This window comes from Heterodontus francisci, chromosome 4 (assembly GCF_036365525.1).
Source record: "Heterodontus francisci isolate sHetFra1 chromosome 4, sHetFra1.hap1, whole genome shotgun sequence".
Classification (NCBI taxonomy): domain Eukaryota; kingdom Metazoa; phylum Chordata; class Chondrichthyes; order Heterodontiformes; family Heterodontidae; genus Heterodontus; species Heterodontus francisci.
In genome coordinates this window covers 69622623-69648506 of record NC_090374.1, presented here as the reverse complement: position 1 = coordinate 69648506, position 25884 = coordinate 69622623, and the positions used below count along the sequence as shown (strand labels likewise).

The 25884-nt window shown below is 44.8% G+C and overlaps 1 protein-coding gene across 1 annotated transcript in view; it reads right to left on the bottom strand.

Moving 5' to 3' along the window:
- Positions 1 to 17979: 17979 nt before the first annotated feature.
- adgrv1 (adhesion G protein-coupled receptor V1) overlaps positions 17980 to 25884 on the bottom strand; it is an 810104-nt gene continuing 802199 nt past the window's right edge. The window contains exon 90 of the mRNA XM_068029668.1: positions 17980 to 18437. Coding sequence (XP_067885769.1) covers positions 18319 to 18437 — 119 coding nt within the window. The 3' untranslated portion in view covers positions 17980 to 18318. The remainder of the gene's footprint in view (positions 18438 to 25884) is intronic.

The following is a 25884-nucleotide window of genomic DNA, read 5'->3' as shown; positions in this document are numbered from 1 at the left end:
TAATAAAATTAGAGCACATGGGATCGGGGGTAATATACTGCTATATGGCTTTAGAATTGGTTAACAGACAGAAAGCAGAGAGTAGGAATAAATGGGTCATTCTCAGGATGGCAGGCTGTTACTAGTGGGGTACCGCAAGGATCAGTACTTGAGCCACAGCTGTTTACAATCTATATAAATGACTTGGATATGGGGACCAATTGTAATATTTCCAAATTAGCTGATGACACAAAACCAGGTGGGAAGATAAGTTGTGAGGAGGATGCAAGGAGGCTTCAAGGGGATTTGGACAGGCCAAGTGAATGGGCAAGTACATGGCAGATGGAATATAATGTGAATACGTGTGAAGTGACCTTTGGTAGAAAAAACAGAAAGGCAGAGTATTTCTTAAATGGTGAGAGGTTGGGAAGTGTTGATGTCCAAAGAGACCTTGGTGTCCTTGTTCATGAGTCACTAAAAGCTAGTATGCAGGTGCAGCAAGCAATTAAGAAGGCAAATGGTATGTTGGCCTTCATTGCAAGGGGATTTGAGTACAAGAGTATTGCTTCAATTGTATAAAGCCTTGGTGAGACATCGCCTGGAGTATTGTGTACAGTTTTGGTCTCTTTATCTAAGGAAGGATATACTTGCCATAGAGGGAGTGCAACGGAGGTTCACCAGACTAATCCCTGGGATGGCGGGATTGTCTTATGAGAAGAGATTGCTGAAACTTGGCCTGTATTCTCTGAGTTTTGACGAATGAGAGGTGATCTCATTGAAACTTACAACATTCTTACAGGGTGTGACAGGATATATGTGGATAGTGTCACTGAAGGTTTTATTTTTGTACTAAAATCTTGGACTTCTATGTGCTTCAAAAAAAATGAATAAAAGGATTTTGCTCAGTGAAAGACACCTGCAAAAATAATTGGAATTCCTGCAATGTTTTTAAAGGAAGTTCAGAACAAAAGTGAACTTTATGGGTGTTTTGAAAGGAAGTTAAACTTGTAAAAGGCAGGAAGGGCAGCAGTTTCAAGGAAATTACAGGGTTTGACCTTTCTTCAGAGCATTTTTTGAACCAGTGGGAGACACTGTATCTAGACATGTGACCATGTTCAGGAAGGTTCTTTTTTCACTTTGGATCCTTTAAAAAGTCTTTGAATTGGACAAAAGGCAGGTATTTGAAATCTTTGCTTGACTTGCCTGGAGCAAGAGAGAAAAGATCCAGAAAAGTGTTACATCTCTCTGTAAAGGAGACTTGCATCTCTTGAAAAGGAATCCTGCATTTGAAAGGTGGCAGATTCCTGTTGCCTCCAGTCTCTGAAGAACTTCTGCATCCAGTGAGATTCCTGCTGCCTCCTGTGTTCTAAGAAATACTGAAATCTGAAGAATTCTTCTACTGCTAGACTGCTGCTTCAAAACCCAAGCAGATCTGTTGCTACACCCCTGATGGAAGACCTATGTGGCACCTGCTGCAGTTAAATTGGCATGAAAACCTACCCATCACAGACTGTTCATCAACCTCGCCTGGAGAGACTTCGAGTGGTATCCAACTATTCAACTCTGGGACACCTCATCGTACCGAAAACATCCTACCAGAACGTGAACCTCAATTATTTTTTATTATTCCTTCTATTCCTAATAAACTATCGTATTGCAAAATACCCTTTTGAAACCAGTTAACCATTTCTTTTTGAATGTATGCGTGTGTGCATGAGTGTTAAGGGATAAAGGAGTTTTTTCATATTTATCAATCTTTTTTATTAGTAGTTAAGACCTATTATTTCTTTTCTAATAAATAGTTAATGTTGTTGTTGTTTAAAGAAACCTGGTTTGGTGGGCTTTATTCTGGGGGAAAAATACCGTGTTTAATTTGGCTAGTCTTCGGTAGGTGGGAAACTTTATTTGATATGCTATGACCTGTGGACTAGTGGGACTGAATTAACAGTGCATTACAATAACAATAGGATGTTTCCTCTGGTTGGTGAGTCTAGAATAAGGGGACACAGTCTCAGAGTAAGGGACAGGCCATTTAAGACTGAGATGAGGAGGAATTTCTTTACTCAGAGGGTGGTGAATCTGTGGAATTCTCTACCCCAGAGGGCTGTGGAAGGTTGTTCATGTTCAAGACAGAAATCGATAGATTTCTGATTACTAATTATATCAAGGGATATGGGGATAGTGGGGGAAAATGGCGTAGAGGTAGATGATCAGCCATGATCTGTTTGAATGGCGGAGCAGACTCGACGGGCTGAATGGTCTACTCCTGCTCCTATTTCCTATGATCCTATGGGCCTAAAACAGGTGCAATCATTACCAATTTAGCAGGTCAGAAGCCTTTGCCTGATATGCTGGGACATTTGGGACACTGTTAAATAGGCCACGGACAGTTTTTAGACTGCTATCAACTGATAGCCAGTTGAAATGAAGCTCCTTTGCCCATTTCAGAGCTGCTTGTGATGCACAAGCTCCAACAAGTATTTATGAGTCTTGAGCAGCCTAACCAGTGATCCTGTAATGCCCCACAGGGGATGCTCAAAACAAGACTCCAAATGTACCTGCTGAATGGTTACAGGACAGAATGAGGCCATCTGGCCCATCGAGTCCTTGCCGGCTCTCTGCAAGAGCAATTTGGTTAGAACCAGTCCCTTGTCATTTCCCCATAACCCTGCAATTGTTTTCTTTTCAGGTGCTTATCTAATTCTTTTAAAAGCCATGAATGAATCTACCTCACCAAACTCTCAAGCAGTGCATTCCAGATCCTAAACACTCACTGCGAACCTTTGGTACATTTGACAACCACCTTAAATCGGTGTTCTCTGATTCTCGACCCTTCTGCCAATGGAAAAAATTTCTCCCTATCTGCTGTCTCTAGACGCCTCATTATTTTGAACACCTCTATCAAATCTCCTCTAACCTTCTCTTCTCTAAGGAGAACAGCCCAGCATCTCCAATCTATCCATGTAACTGAAGTCCCTCATCCCTGGAACCATACTCATAAATCTTTTCTGCACCTTCTCTAATACCTTCACATTCTTCCTAAAGTGTGGTGCTCAGAATTGGACACAATACTCCATTTGAGATCAAACCAGTGTTGTATAAATGTTCATCATAACCTCATTGCTTTTGTACTCTATGGGGGGAATTTTGTTCTCTCCCCCGTGGTGGGTTTGGAGGCAGGGGGAGAGCACATAATCAGGTGGGATGGTGGTGGGGGTGACCCTGCCACTTTCTCGCCTCCATCAAAATTAAGACCGGGGCGGGAAGGCCTGTGAATGGCCTTCCCACCCCGCTGCCAATTAATGCCCAATTAAGGGCCTCATCCCGCCACCACCGCAATTAGCCAAGCGGCGGGCGGCCCTGTCACCGCATGGGAAGCATGACAGGATAGACTGTACAGGCTGCTTGCTGGTTCCGGGTTGTAGGGTGGGGGGTCCTTTGGTAAAAGGCACAATGTCTGAACAGGGGACCCGGCATTGGGAAGGGGAGGGGGGGGGGGCTGCTGGGAGCCTGCCCCCATGCTCTTGCTGCTGACCCCTTTACACCCCCTCCTCCACGACACCCACCCTGCGAGACCCCTCCCACCCTGACCTACCTGTCACCTGGGTCCAGCGTCACTTCAGGGCCTCGGGTGGGTGGTCCACTGGCAGCAGCCAGCGCACTGCTCAATTAAAGAGCTGCCTGGGTCCAGGATCCCATGGAACGCCTGCCCCTGTCCAGTTAAGTGTTTCAGTGGACCTCCCATAGAAGAGGCAATGTAGGGTTCTAAGCGCCACTTTTGCCAGATGTCGTGACCCCCCATCGCCTGGACAAAATCCTGGCCCATGCCTCTATTTATAAAACCCAGGATCCTGTATACCTTTTTAACTATTTTCTCAACCTGCCCTGCCAGCTTCGACATTTGTGTACATATACCCCCAGGTCCCTCTGCTCCTGCAGCAGCTTTAGAATTGTATCCTTTGGTTTATATTGCCTCTCCTCATTCTTCCTACCAAAATGTACTACTGCACACTGCTCTGCGTTAAAATTCACCTGCCACATGTCTTCCCATTCCATCAACCTGTCTATGTCTTCTTGAAGTCTATCACTATCCTCCTCACAATTCACAATACTTCCAGGTTTTGTGTCAGCTACAAAATCTGAAATTGTGCCCTGCACACCCAAGTCTAAACCATTAATATAGATCGAGAAAAGCAGTGGTCCTAATACCGACCCCTGGGGAACCCCACTATATATCTGTACAACCGTTCACCACTACTCTCTGTTTCCTGTCACTCAACCAACTTTGTATCATGTGGCCACTGTCCCTTTTATTCCATGGGCTTTAACTTTGCTGGCAAGGCTATTATGAAGCACTTTATCAAACTTTTGGAAATCCATATGCACCACATCAGCTGCATTACTCTCATCAGCCCTTGCGGTTACCTCATCTGAAAATACAATCAAGTTCGTTAAACATGATTTGCCTTTAATTAATCCGTACATGTCCAAGTGACTGTTAATTTTGTTGTGAATGATCATTTCTAAAAGCTTTCCCACCACTTAGGATAAACTGACTGGCCTGCAGTTGCTGAGCTTATCCTTACTCCCTTTTTTGAACAGGGGTGTAACATTTGTAATTCTCCAGTACTCTGGCACCACACCTGTATCTAAGGAGGATTGGAAGATTATGGCCAGTACATCTGCAATTTCCACCCTTACTTCCCTCAGTATCCTTGGATGCATCTGATTCGGTCCTGGTGACTTGTTGACTTTACGTATAGCCAGCCTTTCTAAGACTTCCTCTTTATCAAATTTTTGCCCATGCAATATCTCAACTACCTCCGCATTCACTGTGAATCTGGCTACATCGTCTTCCTTGATAAAGGCAAACACAAAGTACTCATTTAGCATCTCAACCATGCACAGATCTCTTCTTTGAACATAAGAACATAAGAAATAAAAGCAGGAGTAGGCCATTCGGCCCCTCAAGCCTGCCCCACCATTCAATAAGATCATGGCTGATCTGCCCCAGACCTCAACTCCTCTTTCGTGCCCGCTCCTCATAGCCCTCAACTCCTCTCTTTAAATATTTTCAGTGATCTAGCCTCCACAACTCTCTGGAGTAGAGAATTCCAGATATTCACGAACCTCAGAGAAGAAATTCCTTCGCATCTCAGTTTTAAATCAGTGTCCCCTAGTTCGAAATTCCCCCACTAGTTGAAACATCTTCTCAACATCTACCCTGTCAAGCCCCCTCAGAATCTTATACGTTTCAATAAGATCACCCCTCATTCTTCTAAACTCTAAATAAAAAAGGCCTAACCTGTTTAGCAGTTCTTGATAAGTCAACCCCTTCATCCCAGGAATCAGCCTAGTGAATCTCTTTTGAACTGCCTCCAATGCCAGTATATCCTTTCTTAAATACGGGGCCTAAAACTGTACACAGTACTCCAGGTGTGGCCTCACCAACATCCTGTACAGTTGCAACAAGACTTCCCTATTTTTAAACTCCAACCCCCTAGCAATAAAGGCCAAAATTCCATTTCCCTTCTTAATTACTTGCTGGACCTGCACGCTAACTTTTTGTGTTTCATGCACAAGAACACCCAGATCCCTCTGCTGCACTTTTTTGAAGTCTCTCTCCATTTAAATAATAGTCTGCCATTTGATTCTTCCTACCAAAATGCATGACCTCACACTTTCCTACATTAAACTTCATCAGCCTAGTTTTTGCCCACTCACTCAACCTATCTATATCCCCTTTGCAGATTCCTTATGTCCTCATCACAACATGCCCTCCCACCTATTTTTGTATCGTCAGCAAATTTGCATATATTACACCCTGCCCCCTCCTCCAAGTCATTTTATTTAGATAGTAAATAATTGAGGCCTTAGGACTGATCCTTGTGGCACTCCACAAGTTACGTCTTTCCAACCTGAAAAAGACCCATTAATCCCGACTCTCTGTCTTCTGTGAGTTAACCAATTCTCAATCCATGCTAATACATTATCCCTAATACCGTGAGCTCCTAGCTTGTGCAATAATATTTTATGTGGCACCTTATCGAATGCCTTCTGGAAATCTAAATACACTACATCTACCGGTTCCCCTTTATCAACTCTGCTTGTTATATCCTCAAAGAACTCGAGCAAATTTGTCAAACATGATTCCCCTTTCACAAAACCATGTTTGATTGCGTTAAGCTTTTCTAAATGTCCTGCTATTTCTTCCTTAATAATGGACTCTAACATTTTCCCAACAATCGATGTTAGACTGACTGGTCTATAGTTTCCTGCTTTTTGTCTCCCTCTCTTCTTGAACAGGGCATCACATTTTGGTCCCTAATTGGCCCCACCCCTCCTCCTACCAAACCTTTTACTATTTCTATAGCTATAGAAGACTATTGGATTTTTTTAATACTAGCTGTCAATCTCTTCTGATACTCTCTCTGCTTCTCTTATTTCTTATTTCACCTCCCCTCTGAACTTACAATATTCAGCCTGGCTCTCCCTTGTATTATCAACCTGACATCAGTCATACACTCCCTTTCACTGCTTCATTTTACTTTCTATCTCTTTCATCATCCAAGGAGTTCTGGCTTTGTTTGTTCTACCTTTCCCCCTTTGTAGGACTGTACCATGACTGTACCCGAACCATCTCCTCTTTAAGGGCAGCCCATTGTTCTGTTACAGTTTTGCCTGACAATGTTTGATTCCAATTTACCTGGGACAGATCCATTCTCATTCCATTGAAATTGGCCCTCCCACAATTATTTTTACTCTGGATTGCTCCTTATTATTTTTCATACCTTACCTAAACCATATGATCACTGTCCCCTAAATGTTCCCTGACTAACACTTTAACCACTCTGACCCACCTCATTCCCCATAACCAGATCCAGCAATGCCTCCTTTCTCACTAGGCCAGAAACATACTGCTCTAGAAAATTATCCTTAACACACTTCAGAAACTCTTCTCCCTCTTTGTCCTTTACACTATTATTATCCCAGTCTATATTAAGGTAACTATACGCTATAGTACTTGCACCTCCTGCTGTCCTGAAGGCATTGAATACTTAAATGAGTATGGTGTCATGGGTACTAGTTTCCCTTGGTACATCACCCAAGTGGAACAGGTGGGCTGCTTGACTGTGGGGAACCATGGCATTATAGCTAAATCCGATGTCCGCAAACCCTTATTTTCAGAAAATTACCTGGATCTCTGGCTAATTTCTTTCTTCCTGAAACTCGGTGCTGTGGCCAATTGTAATCCCAGTAATGAGAGAAACTGAGAACAGCTAACTCAACAGAAACCCAGGACATTCCTGATCGGTATGGTTCAGATACTTAGGAGCTAAACCTTCTGAGTTATCAGGCTTACTGAAATGGATACCTGGCACAGAGCTGTGACTGGGTGATTTGCCAGGAACTTTTAGGAACAGGTGTATTACAACACCAATGCTCCAATTAATGATTGCCAACTCTGTCAGGAGCAGTCAGTGTGGAAGCTTGGCAGTAAGAGGGAGGGAACTTTCTGAGAACAACTCACTCCAAACTGCTTTCACAATTATACAACAGCCAAGTTATAAGAAGTCTTATACAAGCAGCCAGGTCATCTGCCTAACTGCTCAGCTGAATCGTAGAGAACTGTGACAAGTAAAAGCAACATAATTGATTTTTAAGAAAGGATTATCAAATCAGCTCTGGCTCATTCTGCTTGCTATTCACCTTGAGGGCATTTTACTGAGTAGATCCTGATTCACATCCGTGTTGATGCAACTAGCATTAGAGTCACTTCCTGCATACCTGCTAAGTGACAGACTAGTATATTCACCTAACTGGGTTTACTCAATCTGCTAAGTAAGTTCTTTGAAATAGAATGTAATTTTTTTATTCATTCATGGGATGTGGGCATCGCTGGCTAGGCTAGCAGTTATTGCCCATCCTTAATTGCCCTTGAGAAGGTGGTGGTGAGCTGCCTTTTTGAACTGCTGCAGTCCTTGGGGTGTAGATGCACCCACAATGATGTTAGGAAGGGAGTTCCAAGAATTTGACCCAGCAACAGTGAAGGAACGGGGATATAATTCCAAGTCAGGATGGTGTGTGGCTTGGAGGGAAACTTGCAGGTGGTGGTGTTCCCATGCATCTGCTGCCCTTGTCCTTCTAGATGGTAGAGATCACGGGTTTGGAAGGTGCTGTTGATGGAGCTTTGGTGAGTTGTTCTTGTAGGTGCTACACAGAGCTGCCACTGTGCGTCTGGAGTGAATGTTGAAGGTGAAGCATAGGGTGCCAATCAAGAGGACTGCTTTGTTCTGGATGGTGTCAAGCCTCTTGAGTGTTGTTGAAGCTGCACCCATCCAGGCAAGTGGAGAGTATTCCACTGCACTCCTGACTTATGCCTTGTAGATGGTGGACAGGCTTTGGCGAGTCAGGAGGTGAGTTATTCGCAACAGAATTCCACAGCCTCTGAGCTGCCCTTATAGCCACAGCATTTATATAGCTGGTCCAGTTCAGTTTCTGGTCAATGGTATCCCTGAGGATGTTGTTAGTGATGGATGGTAATGCCATTGAACATCAACGGAGATGGTTAGATTCTCTCTTGTTTGCGATGGTCATTGACTGGCACCTGTGTGGCTCGAATGTTACTTGCCACTTATCAACCCAAGACTGGATGTTGTCCAGGTCTTGCTGCATGTGGACACGGACTGCTTCAGTATCTGAGGAGTCATGAATGGTACTGAACTAATTACAGTCTTGGTTCAAACATGGACAAAAGAGCTGAACTCAAGAGGTGAGGTGAGAGTGACTGCCCTTGACATCAAGGCAGCATTTGACCGAGTACGGCATCAAGGAGCCGTAGCAAAACTGAGGTCAATGGGAATCAGGAGGAAAACCCTCCACTGGCTGGAGTCATACTCAGCACAAAGGAAGATAGTTGTGGTTGTTGGAGGTCAATCATCTGAGCTCCAGGACATCACTGCAGGAGTTCCTCAGGGTAGTGTCCCAGGCCCAACCATCTTCAACTGCTTCATCAATGACCTACCATCAATCATAAGGTCAGAAGTGGGGATGTTCGCTGATGATTGCACAATGTTCAGCACCATTCGTGACTCCTCAGATCCTGAAGCAGACTGTGTAGAAATGCAGCAAGACCTGGACAATATCCAGGCTTGGGCTGATAAGTGGCAAGTAACATTCGCGCCACACAAGTGCCAGCCAATGACCATCTCCAACAAAAGAGAATCTAACCATCTCCCCTTGACATTCAACAGCATTACCATCGCTGAATACCCCACTATCAACATCCTAGGAGCTACCATTGATCAGAAACTGAACTTGAGTAGCCATATAAATACCGTGGCTACAAGAGCAGGTCAGAGGGTAGGAATCCTGCGGCGAGTAACTCACCTCCTGACTCCCCAAAGCCTGTCCACCGTCTACAAGGCATAAGTCAGGAGTGTGTTGGAATACTCTCCACTTGCCTGGATGGGTGCAGCTCCAACAACACTCAAGAAGCTCGACACCATCCAGGACAAAGCAGCCCGCTTGATTGGCACCCCATCTGCAAACATTCACTTCCTCCACCACCGACGCACAGTGGCAGCAGTGTGTACTATCTACAAGATGCACTGCAGCAAAGCACCAAGGCTCCTTCGACAGCACCTTCCAAACCGCGACCTCTACCAACTAGAAGGACAAGGGCAGCAGATACATGGGAACACCACCACCTGCAAGTTCCCTGCAAGTCACGCACCATCCTGACTTGGAACTATATCGCCGTTCCTTCACTGTCGCTGGGTCAAAATCCTGAACTCCCTTCCTAACAGCACTGTGGGTATACCTACCCCAAATGGACTGCAGCGGTTCAAGAAGGCAGCTCACCACCACCTTCTCAAGGGCAAGTAGGGATGGGCAATAAATGCTGGCCTGGCCAGCGATGCCCACATCCCATGAATGAATTAAAAAAAATATTGTGCAATCATCTGCAAACATCCCCACATCTGACCTTATGATGGAGGGAAAGTCATTGATGAAACAACTGAAGATGGTTGGGCCTAGGACACTGCCCTGAGGAACACTTGCGGTGATGTGCTGGGACTGATATGATTGACCTCCAACAACCACAACCACAGCCATCTTCCTTTGTGCTAGGTATGACTGCAACCAGTGGAGAGTTTCCCCCTGATTCCCATTGACTCCAGTTTTGCAAAGGCTCCTTGATGTCATACTCTGTCAAATGCTGCCTTGATGTCAAGGGCAGTCACTCTCATCTCATAGAGTCATAGAGAGATACAGCACTGAAACAGGCCCTTCCGCCCACTGAGTCTGTGCCGACCAACAACCACCCACTTATACTAATCCTACATTAATCCCATATTCCCTACCACATCCCCACCATTCTCCTACCACCTACCTACACTAGGGGTAATTTACAATGGCCAATTTACCTATCAACCTGCAAGTCTTTGGCTGTGGGAGGAAACTGGAGCACCCAGCGGAAACCCACGCAGTCACAGGGAGAACTTGCAAACTCCGCACAGGCAGTACCCAGAACCGAACCTGGGTCACTGGAGCTGTGAGGCTGCGGTGCTAACCACTGCACCACTGTGCCGCCGCAAAGAGTAATGAGAAAAATGTGAAGTCTGTAAAAAATAAAATGTATCGGAGGATGCGCCATGTCCTAGTGTAAGCTGACATGTGACTTTAATAACGTTGTTGCCATGGATCTAAAGGCATGGGACAAAGACAGAAATATATTAATTCTACATTTGATAGATTTGCTGACCAGATTTAGCCTTCCTAAAGTAATATTTAGTAAAGACAAAAGGGTTATTATCTCCAAAAATCATGGAGATATGGATAGGGACCAGACTTGGGCACCAAAGTTTCTAACTGGTAATGGAGAGGAATTTGCCAATTACAAGTTTAGAGATGTGTGTGCAAACGTGAACACCATGGTCAGTTCAAACAAAGAATTCATTGCAGATAGTTGGAGGTTATAGTCCCTATCAATTAGCCCATGGGCAAAATCCCAAGTTGCCTTCTGTGCTGTGCAAGAGTCCTCCTCCTCTGGAAGGTACTACAATTAGTTCAATTTTTTCTGCACATTTGAATGTTTTACATGCAGGGAGATGGGATTTCATCAGGCTTGAGGTCTCGGAGAAAATTTGCAGAGCGCAGATATCAGACAGATTATTTTTTATATTCTTTCATGGGATGTGGGCATCGCTGGCAAGGCCAATATTTGCTGCCCATCCCTAATTGCCCTTCACAACGAGTGGCTTGCTCGGCCATTTCAGATGTCAGTTAAAAGTCAACCACATTGCTGTGGGTCTGGAGTCACATGTAGGCCACACCAGGTAAGGACAGCAGATTTCCTTCCCGAATAAAATAATCTCCTTTCAGGAGATTTCGTGCATTATAAAAGAGAGGGCCATAGGGAATGGAAAGGCCGTGGTAAGGTAATAGCCTGTGATAATAAGACAGTACTTATCAAACAAGGCAATCAAACAATTAAGGCTCATTCCCATCTCTGGAGTTCAGCTCTTTTGTCCATGTTTAGAGTAAGGATGTAATGAGGCCAGGAGCTGAGTGGCCCTGGCGGAACCCAAACTGAGTGTCAATGAGCATGTTATCGCTGTGTAAGTGTTGCTTGATAGCACTGTCGATGACTCCGTCCATCACTTTGCTGATGATGGAGCGTAGACTGATAGGGCAGTAATTGGCCTTTTTTTTGTTCTGCTTTTTGTGTACAGGACGTACCTGGGCAATTTTCCACATTGTTGGGTAGATGCCAGTCTTGTAGCTGTACTGGTACAGCTTGGCTAGGGGTGAGGCTAGTTCTCAAGCACAAGTCTTCAATACTATTTATGGAATGTTGTCAGGGCCCATAGCCTTTGCAGCATCCAGTGCCTTCAGTCATTTCTTGATATCACATGGAGTGAATTGGATTGGCTGAAGATCTGTGATGCTGGGGGCCTCAGGAGGAGGCCAAGATGGATCATTCACTCGGAACTTCTGGTTGAAGATGGATGCAAATGCTTCAGCCTTGTCTGTTGTACTGGGCTCCCCCATCATTGAGGATGGGAATATTTGTGGAGCCTCTTCCTCCTGTCAGTTGTTTAATTGTCCACCACCATTCCCGACTGGATGTGGCAGGACTGCAGAGCTTCGAACCGATCTGTTGATTGTGCGCTCACTTAGCTGTGTCTATTGCATGCTGCTTCCACTGTTTGGCATGCAAATGGTCCCAGGTTGACACATCATTTTTAGATATGCCTGGTGCTGCTCCTGACATACCCTCCTGCACTTTTCATTGACCCAGGGTTGGTCCCTTGGCTTGACAGTAACGGTAGAGTGGGGGCTATGCCAGGCCATGAGGTTACAGATTGTGGTTGAATACAATTCTGCTGTTGCTGATGGCCCACAGAACCTCATGGATGCCTAGTTTTGGGTTGCTAGATCTGTTCACAATCTATCCCATTTACACAATACGATGGTGAGTATCCTCAATGTGAAAACAGGACTTCATCTCTACAAGGTCTGTGCGGTGGTCACTCCTACTAATACTGCAGACAGATGCATCTGCAACGCATAGATTTGTGAGGATGAGCTCAAGTAGGTTTTTCCCTCTTGTTGGTTCATTCACTACCTGCTGCAGACCCAGTCTAGCAGCTATGTCCTTTAGGGCTTGACCAGAAAGGTCAACAGGGTGGGGTTTTCCGTTGTCATTTCTAGTGCATAGGTTGATGCCAGGTGGTCTGCCCAGTTTTATTCTTTGGTTTTGATACAACTGAGTGCATTTCAGAGTCAACCACATTGCTGTGGGTCTGGAGTCACATGTGGGCCAGACCAGGTAAGGACAGCAGATTTCCATCCCTCGAGAACATTAGTGAACCAGATGAATTTTTACAACAATGGTTTCATGTCACCATTAGACTAGCTTTTAATTCTACATTTATTAATTGAATTCAAATTTCAACACCTGCTATGGTGGGATTTGAACCTGTGTCTGAAGAGCATTAGCCTAGGCCTCTGAATTACAAATCCAATGACATTACCACTATGCCATTTGCTCCCTGCTTTTTAATTGCTTAGCAGCAGAGGTTCTAGTCATTACATAATCTGTGAGATTGTCCTGCTGTGAAACTATCCTGAAGATTGCATCCATCATACACTACATTTGGGAACCAATAGAGGGTCCAGTCTTCTGGTTCCTAAAAGTCTACTGTTTCTTTGATTATGTATCACAACTTTGGCCATAATTCAGCAAGTGTCTGCTCTGAATTTAAAATATATTATCAATTACTCCTATTTATACTGTCAAGGATATATGGTTTAAGAACATGAGAATTAATAGAACAAGAAAATGCTTCAACACATCAAGTCCATTCCTCCACGGACTATGTATAATCCACTATCGGTCCAATTCTGTCAAACCCATTTTATCGCATGAGAAAAGACTCTGTAAATTTTTTCCCTGATCCTCAAATGTAGAAAAAGTTAAATATTTATTTAACCTTACATCCTGCATTTTGCAATCTGTGATGTGTTGCCTTTCTTGAAGTGAAATACCAGCAACTCAAGAGCCATCAAGTTTAACAAAGTATTTAATTATGTCTCGGGGTATTCATCCCAATAGCTCCCTCAATCCTTTACCTAAAAAGATATTATTCTCACTCTTTTTAAAGATTTTAATCAGCACTGCACTTTGCCTTAGTCTACCAGCAGCTCCAGGGAAAATCCAGGTTCACTGGTCTGGCCAATCTTTTAAAAAAGGTTTCAATTCACCTCCTAAAAAAGACTTGCACTTTGTAGTGCCTTTCACAACTCCAGGGCATTCCAGAGTGCTTTGCAGCCAATTTCAAGCATTGTGACTGGAAAGAGCTGATTCTAATGATCAAACACTTCCGGTGGATGTGGTACAATGAAGTTCAAGAAATGGCAGTCCGAATTGATTGTTGGAAAGTCATGAGTTGTTTTTTCTGAGTCCTGCTGCCCGATGTGAGCATCTGATCACAGATCAGTCCTGATCATACAGTAATAATGAGCCAGAATGTTCTGTCAAAATAATGGTAAAACTAATGGTGCTCACCGTTACTTATGCACAATTGGTATGGCAAATTCAGGAAAGGGGCAAATGTACGGTTAAACTGAAATATCCAAATGTTGCTCTCCGAATTGCGCCCCCACACTGTTACCTTTGCAAAAAAAACAGCCCCTCGCTGTCTGCCTCACTGTTGAACAGGGACAGGCACCAACCTGTTGCACCACAGACATTTGACAAAATTATTGACTCAGCCACGGACATGGGGGCAATTAATCTCTATATAAAGTGTATAGCCAACCTAATGCCATCAAAACACAGTCAGATTTAAAACACATTTCTCCTTATTTAGTGAGCACCCGGCATTGTTTTTATTGATTGCCTTTAACAGTAATGTACCTTTAAGATTTTAGTATGCTAATGAGCCAAGTACCAGGCCATAGTCATGTGACTACTTGCCAGACTCACTCTGCTACTGTAACACCCAGAGGCAAGTCCTGTAAATAGATCGCTCTGTACTGTTTATAGTTGTTAGCTGTTAATAAACCTGTTTGAGATCTTCAATCAACTGAACTCCACGTATCTCATTTATATTGCATCAGACAGCATAAAAATCTGCTCAATACAGTTTTTGCTTGCACAGGTAGTCAATGTCTGCCCGCACTCTTGATGTAGTGATGCGGAGAATCCAGATAGATGTTCATCTGTCAGATGTGATCTTGATCTCTTTCTTTCCCATCTTGCCCTCCCTCTCCCTTTCTGTGTCAATCCCTATCCCTTCTCTGTGTCCCTCTCTCTCCCCTCTATGTCCATCTCTTCCCCCTCTGTCTCCATCTCTCTCCCTCTCTCCACCCTCTCTCCCCCTGCTCTCTCTACCCCCATCTCCCAACCCCCTCTCCCCCTCCCTCTCTTTCTCTCTCCCCTCTCTCCTCTTCCCCCGCTACCTCTCTCTGACAGTTGCAGAGAGTGGGAACTCTCTCCAGAGCTACTTTGTGATTAGTCAGTTTTTAAAAAACATTTACAAACGCCAGTTTCAGAGCTGACAGGTGTTGGGAGCGGGAACAGTGGCTTCTGAACTCAGGACAGGTTCAGGGTTTGCGGCAGGCTTTTAAAAAAAAAATTGGAACCCGGCAGAAAAAAACAAACTTTTTCTCAGTTTGAAAGCCGCTGTTCTCGCTCCCAACATCTGTCAGCTATGAAACTGATGGCTTGTCTGGAAAGAAGAAACAAATAGGAAATTTCTCATCCCTGAAATTACCAGTCAAAGACCTCAAAATATTTTACCACGGACATGTTGCCAACCCCTGCCGTTGAAATGCATTGAATGATAAGGAGTTGCTGTAAAGGCACAGTATGTATGAGTTAATCTTGCCACAGAAAGTTAAGTTGACCATTTCCAGCTATGCATCTTTTTAATGACGTGAAAAGTGTTAATTACTGCCAATCTGTCTGGCACTGAAATTTAACTATTGCACGAGTGAAGTTTCATTCCTTTAAGTTTTAATTGTTGAAGATTTCAGTCAAATTTTAAATTTTTTTGATTAACTTTTACTTTCTTCTTCCTCACTCTCTTAATCCAATCTTCTCCTGCACTATTTCTTTTTTTGTATCCAATTTGACATTGAATTCAACCATTCAAATTTACATTCTCATTTCAGTCCTTGCACTGTTATTTTCACAGAACCTGCGGGGGTGCATGAGCAGAGAGACCTGTGCACAAATCATTGAAGGTGGCAGGGCAGGTTGAGACAGTGATTAATAAGGCATATGGGATCCTGGGTTTTAAAAATAAAGGCATAGAGTACAAAAGCAAGGAAGTTATGGTGAACCTTTATAAAACACTGGCTCGGCCTCAGCTGGAGTATTGTGTACAATTTGAACACCACACTTTAGGAAGGATGTGAACGTTTTAGAGAGGTTGGAGCAAGGATTTATGAGAATGATTTCAGGGATGAGGAACTTCACATGTGGCTAGATTGGAGAAGCTGGACTGTTCTCCTTAGAGGAGAAGTATGAGAGGAGATTTGATAGAGATGTTCAAAATCATGAGGGGTTTGGACAGAGTAGATAGGGAGAAACAGTTCCCATTAGCATGGGTCAATAACCAGAGGACACCAAATTTAAGGCGCATAGCAAAAGAACCAAAGGTGACATGAGGAATTGTTTTTTATGCAGCATGTGGTCAGGATCTGGATTGTCCTGCCTGAGAGTGTGGTGGAGGCAGATTCAATTGTGCATTTCAAATGGGAATTGGATAATTATCTGAAGAGAATTTGCAGGGCTATGGGGAAAGGAAGGGTGAGTGGGACTAGCTGATTGCAGAGAGCTGGCAAAGAGATGATGGGCTAAATGGCTTACTTCGTGAGTCATAGAGTGATAGCGTCATTTAGGCAGAGGGCAATTCGGCACATCGAGTCCACGCTGACTCTCTGTAGAGGAATTCATAGTCCCATTCTTGTGCTCTATCCCCATAGCCTTGCAAGTTTATATCTCACAAGTGCCCATCCAATTTCCTTTTGAAATCATTAATCATCTCCACTTCCACCACCCTCATAGGCAGCAAGTTCCAGGTCATTACCACTCATTGTGTAAAAAGGTTTTCCCTCAAATCCTCCTGCATATCTTGCCCAAAACCTTAATTCTGTGTCTGTTAATCCTTCTACCATCAGCTAATGGGAAGAGCTTTTCTTTCTCTACTTTATCTAAACCTGTCATAATCTTGTACACTACTATCAAATATCTCCTCAATCTCCTTTGCTCCAAGGAGAACAACCTCAGCTTTTCCAAACTATCCTTGTAGCTAAAATCCCTCATTCCTGGAACTATTCTGCTAAATCTCTGCTACACCCTCTCAATGACCCTCACATCCTTTCTAAAGTGTGTTGACCAGAACAGAATGCAATATGAGAAGCCAAAGATCGTGGATGCCTCTGCCAGTCCAGTCTGTCTCCCTCCTGTTATGGGCCCTCTTGTTGTGCCAGTGGAAAGAGGGAGATAATCATACTATGCAGAGAGATCAACATGACAGTTCTGCTACTGTCAGCCCTCGTCCCTTACTGGGGTATCATCTATATCTCCTGCTCCTGTCGACTCCCAGAGGACTTAATGGAAGTGTTGTGAAAAAAGGTGGCCTGTGTCTGAGATGCAGCCATGTATCTGCCAGGATGAGATGTTACCTAACCCCCTCTGCGAGCACCATTGTAGTACCTCCCCCCCCGCTTCCTCCTGCGTAGCCACTTGCAATCACTAAAAAGGAGAGAGGTGTGGAGCACTCACCTTGGCAGAATGAAGGAGGTCATTGACTCTCTTCTTGCACTGTACCCATGTCCTGGGGGTGACCCTGTGGCCGCTGACCTCCTCAGCGATCTCCATCCAGGCTTGCTTGGTCAGGCAGAAGGACCTTTTCTTGCCATCGCTGGGGAAGAGAACCTCCCGTCTTTCACTTGCAGCCTGGAGGACAATCGAGGGGAAGGCATCACTAAACCGTAAAGCCACCCTGTGTCTTGCCATTCTGCGGGTCCGCCTAGAGGGGGAGGGAGATCCAGAATCACTGCAACACTAGTCTCTGTTATAATGAGCTGGCAGCAAATGAATCCAAGGCACCAACACAAGTAGGGCTGACAGGGCTTTAAATGTGGCACCAGCACCTGCTTTGGAGTCATCCAACACCATATTCGACATCTTACATCCTGCCCCGCCATGTGATTGGCTGGGCCCCGCACCTCCATTATGCAAAGTGTCGACCTGCCGCGTGATCGTGGTGGGCTGGCCACCCACATGACTAGCAGGAATGGCACCCACTTCCAGGTCCACCACTGGGACTCGCGACAGGCTCACTAAATTCAGCCCTGTATGTGCTAGGTCAGCATATGATATACAAGAATGACACTGTAGGAAGAACTTAAAACAGGGCTTGCTTTTTGCATTCGTGCTATCAGAAATGAACACAAAATATATTTTATTGCGTTATTTCTACAGAAAGATATAAATGTTTTATCAAAGCAATATAGTGCTTGTTTTTATTTTAGAGCTGGTTCTAAATTCTACATAAATTGTACATCCAAGTTAGTTCCAGTGACTTAAAATTTACTTCTCTATAACTATGTAAAAAACCCTACAGGAAATGCTTTTTAAATAGATTTGATTGAAGGCTAAGGTCATAATCTGTTGAAAATTACAAAAATGTTGTACAAACATTGAAAAGTATAACACTGTTCTACATTTTTAAATGCAATATTTTAGTGCAAAAGAAAGACATTTGTAAGATATAAAAATATGGACAAATTTGATTTAAAGAGTATATAAAGGTGTTAGAGGTGAGTGTCTGCTATTGGTATTCTTCGGAGCTCCACAATCTGTGAATTAGCAATGCTTCCACCATCTTGGCTTCCATGATATGATTCATTATCACTGGCATTGAGGCCTGTACCTGAAACAAGATATATTAATTTACAATCATTCTGAGAGGCATCTTTGTTCTTTTCAACAGATAGTACTAGGGTTCATGGCCGAGAAACAACCCTCTAACCATTGAAGGTTATCCATTTGAATATGGCAGCACAGAAATTTTCCAAATAGTTCAATGGATAAATGAACCATGTCATATGGTACTGAGCCAGGTGTTGTGCTGAGCAAGCCGACTGACCTTGGCACTTACAGCACTACAACTGGTCTCAGTGTCTCTAGGCTAAAGTTATAAAAAAAAAACAGAGAGGGTTCCTGCTTTTAATTGCTACCCAGTAACTCCAGTTAGAAAGTATACATGCAAACATTGGTGAGGACAGGATCTGGTTCAATCTCCAACTCATCAAAACTTCTACCACCCTTATGCTGGCCAAAACTAAGTTGTGGTCAGCTATCACCCTTTTTGTTGCCAGACTATACTGGCTTCTCTTCTTCCAATGTGTTGACTTCAACATGCTGGTATCTTTTTACAAAATGTCTTCCCAATGCCTTCCTCATCCCACCCTACTTCTATACACCATATCAACCAGAATACCCTTGTAAACCCACTCTGTTACTTCATCAAAGAACTAGATGAGATTAGTCAAACACTTTTTGTCTTTTGAAAATCTGCACTGACTTTAATTTTTTAAGCCATACTTTTCCAAATGCCAATCAATTTTGTCCTGAGTTATCGTGTCTAAAAGTTTCCCCATCACTGACTTTAGGCTGACTGGTGTGTAGTTGCCGAGTTTATCCTGCTCCTTTTTTGAATCCTTTTCTTTTCTGACTCTGGGCTAGTGTGCATCAAGCTCTGCTTTATGGCCCTGGACATTGTAATTCTTTCCCTAAGTCACTCTGCCATGTTGTATCTCAGCTCATCTTCAAGATCTCCTCAAAATATTTATCTTTGCCAATGTGTTCCATTACTTTTCCTAACTCAATGAGCTGGCCAAAAACAAGGAGGTTAGGATGAACCTCAACTGGAGTATAGTGTCCAATTCTGGGCACCACACTTTAAGTTGGATATGAAAGCTCTAGAGAGGATGCAGGAAAGATTTCTGAGAATGGTTCTCGGGATGAGGAACTTCAGTTATGTGGATAGATTGGAGAAGCTGGAGTGGATCTCCTTCAAGAAGAGAAAGTTGAGATTTGATGGAGGTGTTCAAAATCAAGAGGGGTCTAGACAGCGCAGATAGAAACTTTCCATTGCCAGAAGGGTCGAGAACAACAGGACGCCAATTTAAAGTAACTCATAAAAATGGTTAGGATCCAGAATGCTTTGACTGAGTGTTTGATTGAGGCAGATTCAATCGGGGCTTTCAAAAGGCACTTTGATAAGCACCTGAAGAGAAAAGATTTACTGGGCTATAAGGAAAAGGCAGGAGAGTGGGACTAGCTGAGTTGCCCTTGCAGAAAGCCGGCATGGACACGATGGGCCAAATGGCCTCCTTCTGTGCTGTAAACATTCTGTGATTCTATGTTCAAAACAAAGAGTGGACATTTGAATGACATACTGGGTAAGCTGCCAGAGCCCATGGAGCCACATCACAACATGTGTCAGCATCTTTAGGAGGGGAGGCAAAAGGAGAGAAAATTTATGCTGGCACAGCTGGTTCACTAATGTCCTTCAGGGAAGATAATCTGCTGTCCTCACCTGGTCTGGCCTACATGTGACTCCAGACCCACAGCAATGTGGTTAACTCTTACATGCCCTCTGAAATGACCTATCAAGCCACTCAGTTGTACCTAACCGCTACAAAGTCAATAAAAAGGAATGAAACCGGATGGACCACCCGGCATCGACCTAGGCAACGGAAACGACAACGGCAAACCCAGCCCTGTCGACCCTGCAAAGTCCTCCTTACTAACATCTGGGGGCTTGTGCCAAAGTTGGGAGAGCTGTCCCACAGACTAGTCAAGCAACAGCCTGACATAGTCACACTCACGGAATCATACCTTACAGACAATGTCCCATACACTGCCATCATCATCCCCAGGTATGTCCTGTCCCACCGGCAGGACAGACCCAACAGAGCTGGCGGCACAGTGGTATACAGTAGGGAGGGAGTTGCCCTGGGAGTCCTCAACATCGACTCCGGACCCCATGAAGTCTCATGGCATCAGGTCAAACATGGGCAAGGTAACCTCCTACTGATTACCACTTACCGCCCTCCCTCAGGTGATGAGTCAGTACTCCTCCATGTTGAACACCACTTGGAGGAAGCACTGAGGGTGGCAAGGGCACAAAATGTACTCTGGGTGGGGGACTTCAATGTCCATTACCAAGAGTAGCTCGGTAGCACCACTACTGACCAAGCTGGCCAAGTACTAAAGGACATAGCTGCTAGACTGGGTCTGCAGCAGGTGGTGGGGGAACCAACACGATGGAAAAACATACCTGACCTTGTCCTCACCAATCTGCCTGCCGCAGATGTTTCTGTCCATGACAGTATTGGTAGGAGTGACCACCGCACAGTCCTTGTGGAGATGAAGTCCCGCCTTCACATTGAGGATACCATCCATCGTGTTGTGTGGCACTACCACCGTGCTAAATGGGATAGATTTCGAACAGATCTAGCAATGCAAAACTGGGCATCCATGAGGCGCTGTGGGCCATCAGCAGCAGCAGAATTGTACTCAACCACAATCTGTAACCTCATGGCCTGGCATATCCCCCACTCTACCATTACCATCAAGCCAGGAGACCAACCCTGGTTCAATGAAGAGTGCAGGAGGGCATGCCAGGACAGCACCAGGCATACCTCAAAATGAGGTGTCAACCTGGTGAAGCTACAACACAGGACTATCTGCGTGCCAAACTGCGTAAGCAGCATGCGATAGAGCTAAGCGATCCCACAACCAACGGATCAGATTGAAGCTCTGCAGTCCTGCCACATCCAGCCGTGAATGGTGGTGGACAATTAAACAACTAACTGGAGGAGGTGGCTCCACAAATATCCCCATCCTCAATGATGGGGGAGCCCAGCACATCAGTGCGAAAGATAAGGCTGAAGCATTTGCAACAATCTTCAGCCAGAAGTGCCGAGTTGATGATCCATCTCTGCCTCCTCGTGAAGTCCCCAACATCACAGATGCCAGACTTCAGCCAATTCGATTCACTCCGCGTGATATCAAGAAACGACTGAAGGCACTGGATACTACAAAAGCTATGGGCCCTGACAATATTCCGGCAATAGTACTGAAGACCTGTGCTCCAGAACTTGCCGTGCCCCTAGCCAAGCTGTTCCAGTACAGCTACAATGCTGGCATCTACCCTGCAATGTGGAAAGTTGCCCAGGTATGTCCTGTACACAAAAAGCAGGACAAGTCCAACCCGGCCAATTACCGCCCCATCAGCCTACTCTCAATCATTAGTAAAGTGATGGAAGGTGTCATCAACAGTGCCACTCGGCTCCTGACCTCATTACAGCCTTGGTTCTTACATGGACAAAAGAGCTGAACTCAGGAGGTGAGGTGAGAGTGACTGCCCTTGACATCAAGGCAGCAGTTGACCGAGTATGGCATCAAGGAGCCCTAGCAAAACTGAGGTCAATGGGAATCAGGGGGAAAACTCTCTGCTGGCTGGAGTTATACCTAGCGCAAAGGAAGATGGTTGTGGTTGTTGGAGGTCAATCATCTGAGCTCCAGGACATCACTGCAGGACTTCCTCAGGGTAGTGTCCTAGGCCCAACCATCTTCAGCTGCTTCATCAATGACCTACCATCAATCATAAGGTCAGAAGTGGGGATGCTCGCTGATGATTGCACAATGTTCAGCACCATTCGTGACTCCTCAGATAAAGCAGCCTGTGTAGAAATGCAGCAAGACCTGGGCAATATCCAGGCTTGGGCTGATAAGTGGCAAGTAACATTCGTGCCACACAAGTGCCAGGCAATGACCATCTCCAACAAGAGAGAATCTAACCATCTCCCCTTGACATTCAATGGCATTACCATCGCTGAATCCCCCACTATCAACATCCTCGGGGCTACCATTGACCAGAAACTGAACTGGAGTTGCCATATAAATACCGTGGCTACAAGAGCAGGTCAGAGGCGAGGAATCCTGAGGCAAGTAACTCACCTCCTGACCCCACAAAGCCTGTCCACCATCTACAAGGCACAAGTCAGGAGAGTGATGGAATACTCTCCACTTGCCTGGATGGGTGCAGCTCCAACAACACTCAAGAAGCCCGACACCATCCAGGACAAAGCAGCCCTCTTGATTGGCACCCCATCGACAAACATTCACTCTCTCCACCACTGCACAGTGGCAGCAGTGTGTACTATCTACAAGATGCACTGCAGCAATGCACCAAGGCTCCTTCAACAGCACCTTCCAAACCCGCGACCTCTACCAACTAAAAGGACAAGGACAGCAAATGCATGGGAACACCACCACCTGCAAGTTCCCCTCCAAGTCACACACCATCCTGACTTGGAACTATATCGCCGTTCCTTCACTGTCGCTGGGTTAAAATCCTGGAACTCCCTTCCTATCAGCACTGTGGGTATACCTACCCCACATGGACTGCAGCGGTTCAAGAAGGCAGCTCACCACCACCTTCTCAAAGGCAATTCGGGATGGGCAATAAATGCTGGCCTAGCCAGCGACGCCCACATCCCTGAATGAATTTTAAAAAAACATGGCCCACCTTTTACTGGTTACAGATCACAACAACTATGTGTACCTAACCCAGGTCTTTAACAATACAATGAACAATATCTGACTGAATCGCTTGATTATGCTGAGTTCCACTCCACCTCAGTCGAAGGACGAAATGGGTATGCCCCTTCTGAACTGCCAGCACACCCTCATCCTGCTATCTGGCATGATGTGCAAGCTGCTGATGGTGTGACCATGGACCTCTTGCTTCCTACCCCACCCCTTCCCTCACCCCAACCTTCCCCTTCTAAGTTCCTGCTTTCAGAAACCCAAGAACTGCCACCTGCCCAGCCACAGAAACCCAAGGAGGAAGAGAGAGAGAGCAGCAGCACAGCACTAATTAAGACTCCACGTCATTCCATCTGACACTCGCAGCCATCAGCTCAGATACTGGCACTGTGCGAACTTTAGAGACGAGGATAGAGTCAGGATCAGCGCAGGGTGAGTCACTGGGCTTGATTGGGCTGCAGCCAGGCCAGGAAGAAAGGCTGATTTGTTTGCCCGCTCACCAGAGGGCGAGGTCACAGATGAGTTCTGCTGCAGACAGCTCAGATGAGGATTTTGATGGGATGGCCTACAGGAGAGTGCTGAGGGGCCTTGAGATGCTGGGTGCATTGGCTGGCCTGCCAGATAGTCTCCTGTCACTGAAAAGGAGCAAGGAGTCTGGTTCAAAGTTGGCAGAGCGCATTGCGCAGATTTTGCCGTCTCCACAGCCTCTGCTTCATCTCTCTGTCATTCCGCAGACCCAGAGGCACAGCTACTATTACCCCCTTACCTACTGCAGCCTTTTTTATGGACAGGCCACCTAATCCTTTGCTCAGCGTGTAAGGATGTAGTAACACTCACTGTCAAATCCAGGAACTCACCACAATACTTCCAAAAACACTCCCGAGTACTTGCAGACACTTTGTAATAGCAGAAGTTCTTAAAAATTACCTTACCTGCAAATATGGGTGCCTGGTCCTTTAAATAACGGGTGCAGAGCCCATCTTGTAGCTGAATACTTGCTCTTTTCACAGTGATGCATAAGTTTGTTGTCTGGATCTGTGTAATCCAAATCAGGCATTCTGTTGTCACATCAGCCAGTAGGGCTGTGTGTCATCAGAATCACGCTCCTACTGAGGTTCCGCTGCATGCTGCATGCCCATGTGGATGCTGCTGGAGGCGGCGCTATGGAGCTGAAACTCACACCCATGGAAATAATTTTTCTTTGGCTATAAGTAATCTGGCCTCGTACAAAGTCGTATAATATTTGCCTTCTCCTGCAGAAGACTGATAAATATCCCATATCTATTTCAGTTCAGCTTGCAAGATATTCTAAAGTCCCACACAATAGAAATTGATAATTTGCTGTCAATCACTTGATTATATTAATACCTTACTCAAGTAAAATGTATTTTTAAAAAAATCAAGTGGTCACTTAATAAGATGATATCACATTTGGAGCAAAGCATTTTAGGATGAGGCCCTGTTTATAAATCATAGAAATCATAGCAGCCAAGCTATGTTGCTAGGTCACAAAGTGCATGTTTAAGTTGGTTTTATTACAGTGATGTCTATTTTAAGAGCTGCACTTGACTCATACTTGAATAGTCCTTCATGTCCTGTAACCTATGCTGAGCACACACCTTTTAAGTTACTACTGTTAAAATAGAATGTAAGAACACAATGATTCTACTGCTGCAAAACTCAGTGTTCTCGGCCTACACATAATAATTCTTCATAGAGAACTGTGTTTAATGGACATTGGCTTCATGAAATCTTATTTGGCAAACTGTTTTCTGGCGTGGGGAGGAAGAACAGCCACAATGGCACTACTTGCAGTGGCAGGTTGCTGCATTTCACATGATTGATGTTACTTCACCATGATTTAAAAGAGGTTTGCCACTACTTTATCATGAACACTTTTTTAAAGCCTATATCAGGGCCAGTCATTCAATCATGCATGCCTTAATATATGAATTTGGTTCAACCCAAGCTCATATTATCATCAGAACAGATTAATTTTCACACTAGTAGCTTAGCTGTGGCATTGTTTGTGGGCAATCTGGGACCTACAGCACAATTTCTGGTGCTTACCATGGTCCCATTGCCACCTAAACACAATAGTGGCTTGTTCATTGCTATAATATGGAAAATTTACTGATGCAGTACATCATATCAGGTAAAATTATTTCAAATCTTACTGATATTGAAAAATATAGGCCTCACAGGTATAGTGACTGAATTTCTGTGGCACCAACAGTGATCCTGGGATGCCCCGACTCCACTCTGAATCATGTTTACTTGTAGTTTACACAAGGCCTGGTTAGGGCAGAACCTCTGCCCACCACAGATGTAGCAGTGATGTCAAGAGTGGGCAGGGATGAGGAGAGGAAGAATTTCCTTGATGCTGGCCTGCATAATGACCTAGACATTGAGATGAACTGGCATTTAGATGGAGCTCACCTGGATACTGGTCGGGACCTCTTAAAAGTGCCTGTTCCATTATGCATATCAGCTCCTTAGAATGGGGGCTGATTGGACTGCTTAAAAGCTCATTTAGAAGGTTAAGTGTAGGCATCCCCTGCCCCAGACATTTACAACTACAACAGCACCCCACCCCACCCCACACAACCTTACGAACCACTGACCATCCAGCACTTAATTTAGACATGGTGGGCAGTTTTCTAATGACTTCCCTCCCATTTTGAGCAAGAAGTCAGCCAGTGGCATGTCAATGAGCTTCGGTCGTAAAAATCGTTTGGGGCTTCCACTGCCATTCT